Below are 15,568 nucleotides of genomic sequence, written 5' to 3' on the forward strand. Positions count from 1 at the left end.
CAGGTTGCCCAGAGAGGTAGTGGAGGCCCCATCCCTGGAAACATTCAAGGCCAGGTTGGATGGGGCTCTGAGCAGCCTGATCTAGTTTAGCGGTGTCCCTGCTCCTGCAGGGGGGTTGGACTAGATGACCTCTAGGGGTCCCTTCCAACCCAAAACATTCTATGATTCTATGATCATTACTGGGAAAAACTGTGTTCCTTTTTTTCCATGGCAAAGCAAGAAAAGAGAACACGAGACAGTGGCTTTTTCAGAAATGATCAACGTTACAGTAAGATTCTTTGCTTTCCATTTCCTGATGGGTTTGAAACACTTTCCTAGAACCTGCCATGAGGAAGAAGAACAAAAGAAGGTCTTCTTAGATCTAAACTTTTGCGTGTTTATTTGGGTGAATGTTACAGGATACTTTGTGATTTACTGAGAGTACCTGCATGGTGACAAAAAAGAACACCAGAAGGAATTCTTGGGTTTAGAAAAAAAATTTAAAAATCAGCCCTGTGGTAAATGAAAGAAAGATCTAAACCCTGATGCTGGAGGAGAGAGGTCCTGTGGCAGAATGAGCTAACCTCACCTCTCATAATACAAAGTGTTGAACGCTTAAAACAAAAGAAAGTTAATTTTATTCACCTGTGATTATTTTCAGAGTTAGTAATCCTGACAGGACTGGGTTTAAAATCTCAGATAAATTATGCTGTGGAAAATAGAAGGGCTGGTTAATTCCAAGTTTCCAAAGGCAACTTGGGCCTTGATTAAACTTCAAGGCTAACAGAATTATTTTTTTTTTCCCCGAAGAAATTCTAACTGGGAAATTGATCCAAAAATAATACAGGAAGCCAAATATCTTCCAAACTAAGACAGTGAAGAAACTGCATTTTGCCTGATTTAGTAGTGCAGAGGTAAACTCTAGGGGCAGTCGATGCATTTAAACACTGACACTAAAGGTTTCTTAGTCACCATCATCTGCTATGCGTGAAAGAAAAAAGGATTTTTCTCTGTCATTGACTTATCGAGGTGTATGACACCTATTACGAAGTTTTTCTTTGCAAACGATCTCTAGATCACTAGAAATGGTGATGGGAAACTGAATGACACAAACAAGGTGTGACATATAAAAATTGGATTTTTTTCAGTCCCATTAAAGCACCTTTGCTAAGAGACTGTCTCTTTTCTTAGGGACACAGAAATACAGCACCCTGGGAGAGCCACCCCCATAGAAACCAATGCATCATGAATTTCCTTGGCCTTCTGAACACAGTCAGATAAGTCTGATAAGTCTTATTGGACTTAAGTCTTACAACTGATAAGTCATATTGGAGCTTCCTCACAGAAAGAGCTGGAGAAATTTTTTTTTACTTCTAGGATATCTGGTAGGGGTATTCTTACTTGTTTATCCAGCCTTCTGTACTAAGACTCTGGTATTGGAGTCAGATAGCAAGTATATTTAAACTGATCAAAATAAAGATGGATCTACCCAATTCTTTTAGAGTGGTTTCAGAACATTTTATCTGATCTACACGTCATGTATAAAACAGGCACATATTTGTTAGGTATAGGGGTCTGTGAATACCAACAGAGATGATGGGAAGTGACTAAACAGTATGTCTGGCCAAGGGAAGAGAGCATTCCAGAAAAAATTACTTCCAAAAATAGGGAATAACATAAATATTTCAGAGAATAGATGTGGAAATGGATTCTAGCAGTTTTCTGAGAGTTTCACTATTATCAGAAAGAGCTTTTTGCCAACAAGTGAAATGAGAGTATTTTGATGCAGTTTTTGTTCTTTACCATGACACAAAGACAGAATAGATTTATTTTTTTTTTTACTTCTAACAAGGTTTGATGGCCTGAAAGTGGTTAACCGATGATACTAAAATCTGTATTTAAAATGTAATTCAGCTCTGTAATTATATTTCTTATGCATGGAGACAGAAATAAACTAGAGGAAGAACCTATTAGCCCTTTTGCATGTATAATTGAACACGTTTGATATTACTAGGTAACCTTTGTAAGTAACTGGCTTTGAGTTATGCAAAGAGGTGAACACTTTGAATACATAAATAACAATAAGAGCAGATAGGTTTTTGATTTTGCATTCTGTTCTTTTCTTGTTTGTGTCTGTTAGATGCAGTCAGACATCCCTGGCTTTATTTGGCCATCCATAGAAACATCTGAAAGATCTGACTTTTGCATCATTTGGGTGCAGTAATGAATAAGAACTGACATCAAATATCAATATTATTGGCCCAGCTAAATGGTAGCTGACATCCAACTGGACTGCTGAAGAGGTAAACAAAATTCAAATTTTGTTTTTGTTTAAAAACTGTCTGACATTATTTGTCCTTCAGTAAATCAATGGAAGAATGACCTAAATGCTGTCTGCATTTTGGCTTTGGGAGGTAATATTGGGCAGTTGCTATCAAGCATATTTTTTTATAGCCTTTTAGGTTTTCCTAATATAAACTGTAATTCCAAAAATACTTTTTGTTTTAAGGAAACTTGGTAACCTCTGTAATGATTTCTTAACCTGCAGACATCATACAAACACAGCATGGTAGAAACAGACGAAAACAGGTGAATGATGATCATACTCTTATTCGAACACAAACACCTATGTACACACACATAAGAAAGCAAATTTTGTTCTACTTTAAATTCATATTGATTTGACAAAGCATCTACAGTCTTTATACTTCATTAGCATAGGTAATTTGCCAAGCTGGGAAAATGCTGTGCAAATTATGTGCAAAACTTAATTCAAATGTTATTTAGGCCATACTTAGATTTTATATTACATGCCAACGTTCAAGAAGAGATCACCATTCCTTGTATGAAATCTACTGTATGAAATGGCATTGTTTTCCTCTAGTTGTTGATTAAAAACATGTACTAACGTAAAAATGTTAGTGGTTTGATTTTTCATCTTTGCATGAATTATGCAGATGTATAATGTCCTCTTCATAATTATCCACAAGATGGAAGGAGAGGGCCAGGGCTGACTTGGACATTCTTGCCTTGATGTTCAGACATAGGCATTTTGGTAGCAATGGGGCACCCTCCACCACTTTTTGCCCACCATGAGCCTAAATTTGTGAAGTCGTGTGGAATCCAGCAACTACATGGGGTCACCTCAAATCCCAGCAACATTCAAAAACTGGGAAGATTACTTTGCCTCTTAAGTGCAGTCTCACTTGGGTTTTCCTAGAGCGCATACCTTTGCTTTCCCACATAAGGTATGCTCACATGTATCTTGTACTGCACTGAGAGCCTTTGAGGAGAATTGGAGCACACACAGTGGCCTCTAAACACCACCCTCACAACCACATGCACGTTTCTACTCAAAGACTTAGCCCTCAGTGGAAAAGAAACATCTGAAACATTTTTTTTCTACAAAGTTAGTTGTGTTATGAGGATATGGGAGTAAAAGGGGCTGTAACATTAACTTTTAGGAGAAAAGACGCATTTTTCTACGTCGTCAGTTCAGAAGAAGCTACATGGATTTTGCTGAAATTTTCTCAAACTTTCCACAGGCAGAGAACCAACATGGAAAACCACAGAATTTATACACTGCTGAAAGCATTATCTTTTAAGTCCTGACATAACCATAACTACAGAAGTTAGAGCAGAGTATCCATCAGGACAACGTGACAGATTCTTCAGACATCTTGTGTCCCAGCAAGGCAGCCTCCAGCTAATGGCCACATTTCAGGTGCCAAACTGGCAGTTCTGTTCCATAGAAAAATTGCTAATTATGGACTCTGAACACTGTTAAGAGTTCTGGTTTTAAGCGTCGCCACTTAACAAAAAAACTATTAACTACAGTTTCAGAAACATGGTATAGTAAATAACTCATATTTAATCAGTTTCACAGAGTTTGATAAGGATTTATTCAATTTGTATGAACACATTATTCTTCTTTTCCTTCTTCCTCATACAATAGTCTTCCCCTAAAATTTCCATTAATTTTTGGAAACACTGCCTGGATGGCTTTCTGATCTAACAGGAAAATTTGTTCTGTATATTCTCTACACAACATCATGTAATTAGAATTTCATGTTCTTTCAAAACTTTTTTGGGCACCAAGCAGCCTGAGACATGACTATCACAAGCCTACTGAAGTGACTTAGGAGCCCACTTAAACTGACCTATATCCTAATCAGAAAAAGGAGTGAATCTCTTCGGATCTTTCACCATTACAGCACTGCACCCACAAGAGTCCAACCCTATAGACAAGACTTGTGACAAAGCATGAGATCTGCAGACCCATGACATTAGGATATATATATAAAAAAATATTTAAACAAACAAACAAAAAAAATCCAGGTAGGATTCTGTCAGCAATCAGCCTTCTGTTTGGCCATTTCAGACTTAAACCAGACTTTTCCAACAAATCTTTGCCTGGCTGCAAAGCTTCTTTGGCCAGGTCTAACCATTAGGCTTTGTGTTGGCCACTCTGGAAGTGATGTTGCACCTTTGTCCAAAAAGTCCATGTTCAATCTCCAAAATCTTTCCCATGAAAGTACTGTTGAAAATACTAATTTGTCTATAAATACCTTTCTTCCTCATAAAACATGCATATTTTAACAACAAAAAAAAAGGTCACTCAAAACACCTTAATCAGCTTGCTTACAGTGGAATACTTTAATTTCTTGGGCAAGTACTAGAGGGTAAGAAAACAGTTCGCTGGTGCTATATTTGCTTGAAATATAGCACTTGCTTTGCCAACCAATGTGACAACTGTAACTTGTACAAGTCAGGACCAACTACATAGTCTTTTCAGTAGTTTTCCAGTACCTAGAGAGTTAATTTATATAACTGCAATTACAGCTTCTGAAATTATATTCCTCACTCAGTGTAATCAATGCTGCACTAGATGTTTCCATTTTTACTAATTCAATCATTGAGAATGTCAACCAATGATTTTAGTCTAGAGTTTAATGCCAACTATAATATTCTTTATCAAAATAACATGCTTATCTGGAAGATTATCAGCACATAGTTTTTAAGCTTCCTGTTAATCATTATAGGTCACATTAGAGCATGAGGCTCTTTGTAAATACTCATGTTAAAGACAGTACTATAGTATTGTTATAGTATTTTCCTCACAATTCTTGCTACTGTTAAATATTCTCTGTTCTACACCACGGTGTTTCAAAATACTGAGAGGCAGGTTGTGCCTGTCAAATACACAGATACACACATGTGGCCAAGAAAGAATTAAGATGCCTTGGGAATTCCTGTTCACCTCCTTGACATAAGCTTATCCCACCCTTTCTGCTATGTCAACCTCTAGGGTTTGCCCTATAGACACATAGGGTTGACATAAGCAGTTGGTAAAGCAGTAACTGATACTGAACAAGAGGAGAACATTCAGAGTCTCCTACAGTAAAAATTAGTTCCTTGCTCTGCTTGTAATAGAAGTGGCAGTGAGAGCACAGAGAGCAAGAACACCACTGAGATATTTTTCAGGAAAGATGGTCCTCACCGCTTCCACACCAGATTTAAAGAGCAGTGTGGCCAGGAGAGCTAGAAGAAACATACATCATAAATGTTTTGATCATTTCAGAGTATTTCATATCACCTCAAAAAAACATTTTGGAAGAATTACTTTCCTTCCAAAGTTAACAGGCATTCAGATCATAGTCTGCTACCAGTCCTAACCAAAATGATGCATTTTAGACAAGCACTATAAAATTAACCATTCAGAAAAACAAACTAACAGCAAACTTCATTTAAGTAAAGTAACTAAATGATCATGACAAAGGAGAATGGCTTAGATATCGTGCACTGATCAAAGGAGGAAGGAGGTAGGCACAAGGGGGAAGCAGCTTTATTCTAACAGTCTCTGGGACTCTGTTCTGGCTGGCAGGTGTGTGCCACACTGAACCACTCTAGAGTTCCTTGGTAATACTGAATTCAGTTGCAGAGGTATCCGTTCCACCAAAGTGCAAGACAATATTTACCAGAGCAAGGAATAGGATGATTAAAAACAAAAAAAAAAAAAGGAAATTTGTAAGGAGACTTACATTCATGTTGAATGTAGCATGATTACAGGAATGCAGGTAACCATAGAACGTGTAAACATGGAGACCCTAGGAATTAGACATAAAAAGAAAGGAATTAAATAAGTTATAGTAATATAAATTATTCTATAACCTTGTAAATAGGAAGACCTTGATTTTATGGCTGTGTGCAAACCAAAGCACTTTGTGTGCTCAAAAATAGCTCTGGTTGCTAGAAGAGGAGCACATTTCTCACAATTACTAAGGAGATATATCCTTCTTTCACATAGTAGCTAAAGGAAAAAGTGCATTCAAATATAATGAAAAAAAAGCCATCTCTCTCGATGGAGGGTTTGAAATAGAAGGTATAATCACTGCTTCCAAAAGACTGAGCTCTTGCTCTTAGGCAGTGATTCAGTACATGTCTCTCGATATTCCACACACACCATTAAAGTCTTCCTTATGGAATCACAAGCATGAAATCAAAATTAATTATCTTTTTTCATCTTCCACATTAGGCCGTAAGTGACCTACATAGTGCAGTAACATATGTCAGATGTCATCATTGATATCTGACTTATTCTTCCAGTACAGGAGGCATCCAACCACAGCATCTTCTGCTAAAACCCCCGAAGTCTTCAAGATGGGAAGACAGAGGTATTAAAAACATATGCATTTCTCTGTTTTCATAAAAATCACTGGTTTCGTGGGTAACATGACATAACTTTCTATTAAAAGTGAAACCCGGCTTTGAACAGGGTAGTCATATCCTGAAGAACAAATTTTCACTCCAATAAAACATTTTATTGACATTGGAATCAAAAGACAACTTGTTGCATTATTCTGGAGAGAAGAAAAAACCCAAACCCAAGATTTGAAATTCCTCTACTCATCCTAGTAGTCCTTCATTGTTCTTATTCCAGCTTGAATCAATCTCCCAGGAGCAGGGGTAACATAGGTTAATCATACCTCTGTCATGCTTTTGGAGTTTATACTATCAGCTTAATTCCATTTTTATTTTCCCAAAGATATTATATACTTATATTCTGCCAAATAGTAAAGAAAAAAAATGACTCTTCCTCTAACGTAAGATATTTGAATTCTCTTTTTTCGCTGACAAAACTTCATACATTTTTATCATCAGCATGCTTTATCAGTATATTCTCACTGTTTGCAACAAGTCCTTTCAGGAAAGTAGTTAATGAGGTTTGACCACAAAGTAATTCTGGCAGGATGCTACTCAGTAATACCCTGTAGTTCATATTACAGCTCTGAACCATTTAGGAGAACTCAGTCCAACAAAACAGCAGTTAAAGGGGATTAGATTGCTGTTGTAAATATCTCAGGCGTTAAGAGCAAAGAGGGAAAAGAGCTATTGGAGCTGAGGAGCAGCGTTGATGCAGGAACATATGGGTATTCATTATCTGCAGATAAATTTCAGTTGGAAATTAGAAGACAGTTCTCAAACAGTGAGATAAGAAAACTCCACTCCACTCCAAGCAGTGGGGATAAACAATCGTCATTAATTGTGAGAAGCTGCTTGAGAAGTCTTCTCCTGCATGTGATCTTTTGCCTGAACTTGGAGACCAAGGACACTCTTTCCAGTCTTGTTCATACGGCATTAGAATACAGATTTCTGATGAAGTCCAGCATTTAATACTTTACAGAATTCCTTTTGTTTAAAAAATGTCACCAAAAAGAGGCAGCAGGCTACTTTGGCATTTTGTATCTTACTGTATTTTTCATTTACCTTTCTCTCTTGTAGTTTCTGCTTCAAGGCTGGATATACTATTGAGATCAAACTAGGAAATTAGTATTATTCCCATGGAAGGACTGCAAGACAAACATAACAAGAAAAAAAGGGTCCAAACTATTAAAAGCAAGCCACTGTCTTTAAAGAGCAAGCATGCCATACACTTTAGGCATAAAAATATTGCCGGAGTACAGTTCTTGAGTCTTCCCCAGTTTTCAACAGACTTGCGGGGGGGGGGAAAGTGCTGAAAAAACTCCACCCAAAAAACTTGTATATTTACATGATTTCTAAATAATAGAATATGAACTGATAAATCCTGATAAAAAGAAAATTTAAATAATTATTATCCAATTATAAATTCACTGTTGGAATAGAAATGTGATTACACAAAATTCCCAAGAGAGACAGACAAATTAAACCTGATAAAGATGACATAATAGGGGACAAAGATAACCAAACACATATGAGCAGTCTAGCAAGAAAAAATGTCAAGGACATAAAATCTATGTTGTGGCCTAGCAGCAACATCAATTGTACCCAGTCCATGGTAACAACCCAAATGTTGGTACACATTCTGCATGCAAAAAAATAGCCCCTGTAAAACAACTGCTGTTGCTCAGCAAGGCATAGTATTTACCCTCAGACACTTTCAAATACCAATATATACACAGTAACCTTTCTACAAATGCAGAAAAAGCACGCTATCACAAACCAAAAAAAAAAAGAAAACCACATGGATGCCGTGCCACAAAATGAATGTGAACTTTCTGATTTCCCTTCCATAAGTCAATTCAGTATAAACCACCTGAAAAGGATTTTAATAATCGTAATAATAATAATAATAATAAAAAAACTAGACAAAGGCAATGGTTCTGTAAAGTGTTTCTCAATACTATTGCTGAAACTTAATTTCCAAAGTGCCACTCAATGCACAGCTAGTGTTTCCTTTACCAACACCAGGAAATCTGAGTTTTGCAGACACACATGCTATAAAAATAAAACTGGAAAGCTTACTATTTAGCTGTAATGTTCCAGCAAAACCAAACAGCAATAAATATTCTCTGGATCAGAGCACATGTTAAGAGAGCACTGAGCTTTCAGCATCAAGAGCTCAGCAGTAAGTTAATGATACCCCTTTTGCACATGCATTCTGCTTTTCAGTCTTTAATTAGTCTTTAATTATAAAATAATCTACTGTAACACCACCAGGACCCCTGCTTCATTCAAGGTGGAACTGAACCAGGTGTGAACAGGGTGTCCAAGTCCCAGGCTTAATCTCCCTTGGAGTGAAGTTTAGAGCACCTCTTCTTCAGAGGCATTTCACTGGAGTGCCTTGCAGGCTGGTCCTTGGCTTACTAACAGCTTCTTGTCATCCAGAAACCAGCTGTATGCATCTGCCTTTTAAATGAATTTCTTTAAGGTTCAAGACTATCAAGGGGCAAACACCTGGGACTTGTATCAGGAGGAAAAGAGCAAAGGAAAAAGGAGAAGGTTGTCTTAATGTTAGGGGAGTTTTCAGTTAGGGAAAATTATGCTCCTTTACTGCTACCTGCAAGTTCTCACTGACCATCACCCCACTGAGAGAGATAACATCACAAATCAAGACTGGGAGAAACAACAAAACAGCAGAGCAGAACTCCGTAAAAAGGCTGTAAAAGGCCCATTTTTTCCACATTTAACCCATGGGGTCTGTCCAGTCTCCTTGCATAGGACACTCTAGCAGTATAAAGGGCAGTAAATTATGGAGAATACATTATTATTTTTAACTGAGTCTTCAGGTCTTGACTGAAATATTAATAGAAGAAATGTCAGTTCTATTCACTCCTTGAGCTACTGTCCAATTACATTAATAACATTCTTCCTCTGCAGAAAATACACAGATAATAGCAACGTTCAAAGAAAACAAAATATGAGGTGTTCTGCATTGTTTGGGTTTTTTTTAAATATTATTCACACATGCACACACACATATAATTTTCCATTTTGAAACCCAGAAATTAACATTAGAATCAGCAGTTAGAAACACCATGGCATTATGTTATGGAGCCTATCAATCTCTCAGCTTCCACTGAGCACAGACATTAATTGCCTGCATTGGACTGGAGCTATCTAAAAGATTTCAGATAGAGAAAACGTTTTTTTTTAAAATACAATCCAGTACTGCAGAAAAGCAGCCTGACCTTTGGAACTGTGGATCTGTGAGCAGTAATCTTGCTGCAAAAGTAGTTAAACAAGGAACCTAAATTCAAATTATTTTTTGTTCTTACTTTCACAGGATAAAAGCCCAAGATTTCAGAATCGATATTAAAATTCTGCTGTAAATCCTCCCTATTGTGTCCATATAGATATACAAATACCAGGGCAAGACAAGACAGGCTGAATACAATCATAATTATTATACCACAGCTTCTTTGCATCAGTAGAATTCAGTTCAACCATTAACTATGTAACATAGCAGCTGAATCTTCCTATACTTATTTTAATTACCAGTTTAGCAGCAACAACAAAAAACCCCCAAAACTAACATGCATCTTGGGAGAAAACACACAGCCAAAAAATGTTGAGCATCGTTTAAAAACTCATGTTTTTAAACTCCGCTGTTTTGATTATTTTTCTGGATTTTGAATGCCCTGCTGTACATGAAACTCTGATATGAACAAACTTACTTTGCCAAGTTCAAAAATCAAGATAACATATCCATTAGATCAAGCTGAGTGCAATATACTAGGTGCAATGTGTAATTATCTTTATTAGTTTGATATGATATGAGATTTAGATAATATCTGAGTATGAGGTTTATTTAAACAGTGTTCAGATAAGAGATTTATGTGTAATTTCTTGGTTCATTTAGAAATTACCTCAAAGCAATATGTTCATTCACCAGGACTGAACTAAGAAAGGTATTCAAACCATGAAGTACTCAGCAGTGGAACTGTTCACCTCATTCTCTTTATTAAGAACAAACAAAACCTCCCGACAGTTTTTCATGAAAGGTTTAATTTTATTTGGGGGAAAAAAACATAGTATCTTGAATGAAACTTCTGATCTTACATAGGTAAAAATTTTCCAGAAAGTCCAATAATCTAATACTTAGGTAACTCACTTCACTGGACTTGAACGTTTCCTAAAACAAGTGTCATGTTAAGTGTGCTGTGATTACTGGCTATTGACTCACTAGGGAAGGCCTAACCTTTCATAGAATCATAGAATCATTTTGGTTGGAAAAGAGCTTTAAGATCATTAAGTCCAACCATTAACCTAACCCTGCCATCCCACCACTAAACCATGTCCCTAAGCACCACATCCACCCATCTTTTAAATACCTCCAGGGATGGGGACCTGACCACTTCCCTGGGCAGCCCGTTCTAATGCTTGACAACCCTTTCAGTGAAAAAAATTTCCTAATGTCCAATCTAAACCCACCCTGGTGCAACTTCAGACCATTTCCCCTTGTCCTATCGCCTGTTACCAGGAGAAGAGACCAACCCCCTCCTTGCTACAGCCTCCTTTCAGGGAGTTGTAGAGGGTGATAAGGTCTCCCCTCAACCTCCTCTTCTCCAGACTAAACAACCCCAGTTCTCTCAGCTGCTCCTTGTAAGACTTGTGCTCCAGACCCCTCACCAGCTTGGTTGCTCTCCTCTGGATGTGTTCCAGCAATAAAACATCTTTCCTGTAGCAAGGGGCCCAAAACTGGACACAGTGTTCGAGGTGCGGCCTCACCAGTGCCAAGTACAGGGGCACAATCACCTCTCTACTCTTGCTGGCCAGAACTTTTTCTCAATCTCCCTTGCTGAACAGGGCTTCCTATTTTACAGCAAAGTACAAAATTAAAAGTGTGACTCCTACTCAAATCCTTGCCTTATTCATGACACTCTGTCTGCTTGGTCTACCTGTGCTTCGCACCAGGAAGGCACTAGCAAGCTCTGAAGGAAACATGTGACATATCCAGCAGAACTGCGGACTCTGAAGTCACTCCGTGATGCAGGGGAATTGCCTGCATTGTTGCCTTGAAGTAGATGCACTGGAAACATCAAAAGGGATTTGGATCTCTTTGCTAGAGCACAAGCTATAACAAGGTAATTTTTAAAAGAGAGAAAACTCATTTTCATGGGATATGACAGGTAAACACAAAAACTGGAGGAAAGAATCTAAAAACACCTACCCCCTCTACCTTTGCAAGACGGCTCCTTTCTTTTAGTCTCTCCTTTCAGCCCAGCCCGTAATAACTCACTTCAGCAATTTCCTGCATCACACAAAACCTGTGTGTGTCCCCCGCAAGGCCAGCCCAGCTGCTCGCACTGCCTCATCCTGGCTCATCCAGAGGGCACCACTCAAAGCAAGGCAAAAACGTATCCATCTCCCAGCTACTCTCTCAGAGGCTTTTACAAGCACACGATGTACAGTATATGTACAGTAAGCAGTGAGCAAATTTGGAAAACAATTTTACTATCTGTCACCACAGGTTTTACTCGATAAGCTCAAAGCACATAACCTTCAGCATGCAGTTTGCTTCTGTTCTCCTCACTTGGAATAGACCCTGGGGGAAAAAAATCATGCAGAAGACTGTTTCTTGATGTTAGACCGAGGGTAAGGCCAGGGCATTACTCAGATGTTTTGTAATCCTGTATTTGGGGAATAAAATTAACTCACAACGGTCATTTGTGTGCCTTATTGCACAAGGATTCACAGAGGCAGGTATGGGCGCCAAAGCTGAAGCACATCTGCTATTATGGTGATTTCCCTTTCTCACAGACAGCTTGCTTTTTTTTTTATTCACTACATCTTCCTAAAGAAACGAAAGAGAATTTTTGATCTCTTTAAAATGCATGAACTTATATAACAACTTCCATACTGTGAAACATTAAAAACTTGAGAAACAGCATTTTTCTAAAGCTGGTAGGTAATAGAAACTAGAAATAGAGCGCTGCCTGCCAGCTAAGCCTGGCACCATGCTTTTCATTACAGACCAGTGTTCCTTTCACTTCAGTGTTAATAACACCTGCTATTAAAAATATGGAAAAAACTAAAGTAACCTTGCTCTGGGATACTCCTGAATTATCTCATTTTTCTGCATCTGAACTTTCACCTGAACGTACCATCAATATGGCTTTTGCACTGAACATGCAGTCATATTCATTTTTCTTAATTGTGAGGAGAAGTATGCTTCTAGGCCAAGACCTTGTATGCTAAATCTGTTCAAAGTGAACCTCTAAGGCTCTCCTAAAAACACTAAAAACAGGAGTTTATAGTAGAAATGCTGACAGATTATATTCTTGCCAGCATAATATAACCTGACTCTAAGATAAATGTTTCATGAATTAAAAAAAGTTGAAAAAAGCTCCTCTGTTCAGCTTTGTTCTCGAGATGAAAGTGAATTATCTTTTTGTCTTCTACTGACACTTGGATTTTTGTACTGCAGTCTGCAGAAACCTGTAACCACAGGCAGTATTTAAACAGACATGACCGTGTGGGATTCTCTCCTCACTACACTCCTGTAAGAGACATCAAACTTCTAACTATATAAGGAGGAAAACAGGTTTCATAGCAAGCAGATATCTTCCTCTTCCTGCTTCTGTGAAGAAAGAAAAATGTCATCTCTACTTGGAGAGATCACACACGAGCACAGCTCCACCTGCATGGCCATGGCTGACCATCCAAGGAGGGGGAGGGAGAAATTTCTTTGCTGGACCCATCATTCCTTTAAAAGAAAATAAATGGAAAAAAAAAACCCCTCAAAGATAGTGAAACTCTCTCACTAAAAGCAGACCTCTGTATTATTCCCCTGGTTGATACTGGCAGATGGCTTCAATAACAGAAGCTACTGCATCTTCATAAAGATTCATAAGGCAGGTGAACATACATCACCCTGCCAGCACCAAAAAAGCCAAATTCGGTAATTGCATTCCTTCAGTCCAATGTAACTCTTGGAGTGTAAATGTTCCAGCGAGGGAAGGATCAGTGGTGCAAGAGCAGGGAAGGCCAGGGAAATCCCATATGCTGAAGGCCATTGCCTGCAGACTTTTCAGCGTGGGACATGGCCTTTCCCCCCACAGATTTAGGCACCCCATTTTTATTGTAACTAGAGTTTACTTTAAATTAACTCAGTATTCCAATACTATGCAAAACATCCCAACCGTTTTCAGGAGAGTAATTCGTGAACGACAGAAACCTAGTAGGGCTGTCTAACATTAAGCATTATGAGCTCTATTGCTTTAATGTAAAAAAGATCAAAAAGATTAATTATAAATGAGCAGACTTTGCTGGTGGAATATAACTGGAAAAGTTATGAGTGCAGTGAAAGCACAGAAAAGAAATACAAAAGAATATCTGTTGGCTTTGAAAATGAAATTACATGAAAGCAGAATAAAACAATGAATACATAATTTAATTATATATGAGAAAAAGTGAGAGGGCTAGATGGGAAACCCTTTCTTCCTTCTCACCTTTAAAGGCAGAGGGTTTGAAATTTAAGTTTCATGCTTGGAAAGTTTTTAGTTTTCCTCTGTTCAGAAGTAAACAGCATCTGGCCTGCAAGAAAACTACAAAAGGCATGAGAAGCTGTGCAGTTGTATATAGTTCAGCTTCTGCACACATACAGCTTCTGCATCTGAATCTACCACTCCTGTACATTGTCTTTAGTGTCTGCACTCAAGAATAGTGTTTCTTCACCTGCTAATCCGGTTCTGCTCCAGTTAACAAAGGTCTTAAGAAATCAGCAACTGAGCAAAGCAACATGATCTGATCATATCTGAAGACAAGAAGTTGAGTATCATCAGTCTGAAGGATTTTGGTGCTCTTAAAACCTGAAGCTCAATTTTGGCCCAAATGCCAAACTGTTGCCTTATGTGAATTCATACCAGAACACTGGTTATTCTTCCTAAGAAGAAAAAGGAAAAACAAAGCATTTTTAACTGAAAAAGACAGTATACAGGCAAAAGCAGGTACATACACAACTGTGATTATTAAATAAGACAAATGAGGTGGCCCAAAAGTTAAAAAAAAAAAAAAGAAAAAAGAAAAAGCTGAAGAATTTCTTCCCTTCAAAGAGTCAGTATAAATCAAGAGTAAGCCAATAAGATCAAAGTTATTGCTTGTCTGGCAGCCATTTGGACAGCGTTTACTTCTATTGGTATAAATGAATTTGTAACCCTCCTGCATTCACACTGTGAATTTTTATTCTGGCAGTCACTATGCATCAAATGCACGTCATCACGTCATCCAAATTTAAAATGGCAGATGCACAGAGAAAAATACCAAAATGAGAAAACCAAAAAAGGGCAAACTTAACAGAACATGTCTGCAGTTCTCTTTTGTTAACCTGAACTGCTGAATAGCACTCTTGAAGTCAGGTTCCAAATCCTGCATATGCTGCCTACATATTCTGAATGAAAGGAGAAAAAAGGATTGTAAATGCTTATCAAAAATATTCCTAGTCTTCTGCAATTTCAAATACAGAATTTTTTAAGTATTCAAAATCAAATTCACCTTAATTCTTTCAAAAGTGAGATTTTCTAGGGAAAAGAGAAAGTAAAGCAGGAAAGTCTGGGTAGCAATGGAAATAGTTATATTTTTTAGTAAGTCTGCTGGATATCTAAGTTTTATTTAGCATTCAAAACACAAATAATTATTATCTCAGTATCTCAATAATATGGTGGTTAACTTCCATTACATTTAGGAACAGGCAAACTTTGTCTCATAAATTTGCAGGCTTTAAGTGTTATGGGCCTTGCATATTTTCGGCCTCTTGTTTAGCCAAAATAAGGATATATTATGAAAAGGTGTCATTGCCTTACACTACCACAAGGACGTACCACAAAAT

At 37.7% G+C, this 15,568-nt stretch overlaps 1 protein-coding gene across 1 annotated transcript in view; it reads right to left on the reverse strand.

The window, feature by feature from the left end:
• SPAG16 (sperm associated antigen 16) overlaps positions 1-15,568 on the reverse strand; it is a 416,421-nt gene that overhangs the window by 121,999 nt on the left and 278,854 nt on the right. Inside the window, 3 exon segments of the mRNA XM_035891998.1 lie at positions 6,021-6,086; positions 6,244-6,272; positions 6,992-6,997. Coding sequence (XP_035747891.1) covers positions 6,021-6,086; positions 6,244-6,272; positions 6,992-6,997 — 101 coding nt within the window.

The sequence above is a fragment of the Egretta garzetta genome, unplaced genomic scaffold (genome assembly GCF_000687185.1).
Source record: "Egretta garzetta isolate BGI_Z169 unplaced genomic scaffold, ASM68718v1 scaffold230, whole genome shotgun sequence".
NCBI lineage: Eukaryota > Metazoa > Chordata > Aves > Pelecaniformes > Ardeidae > Egretta > Egretta garzetta.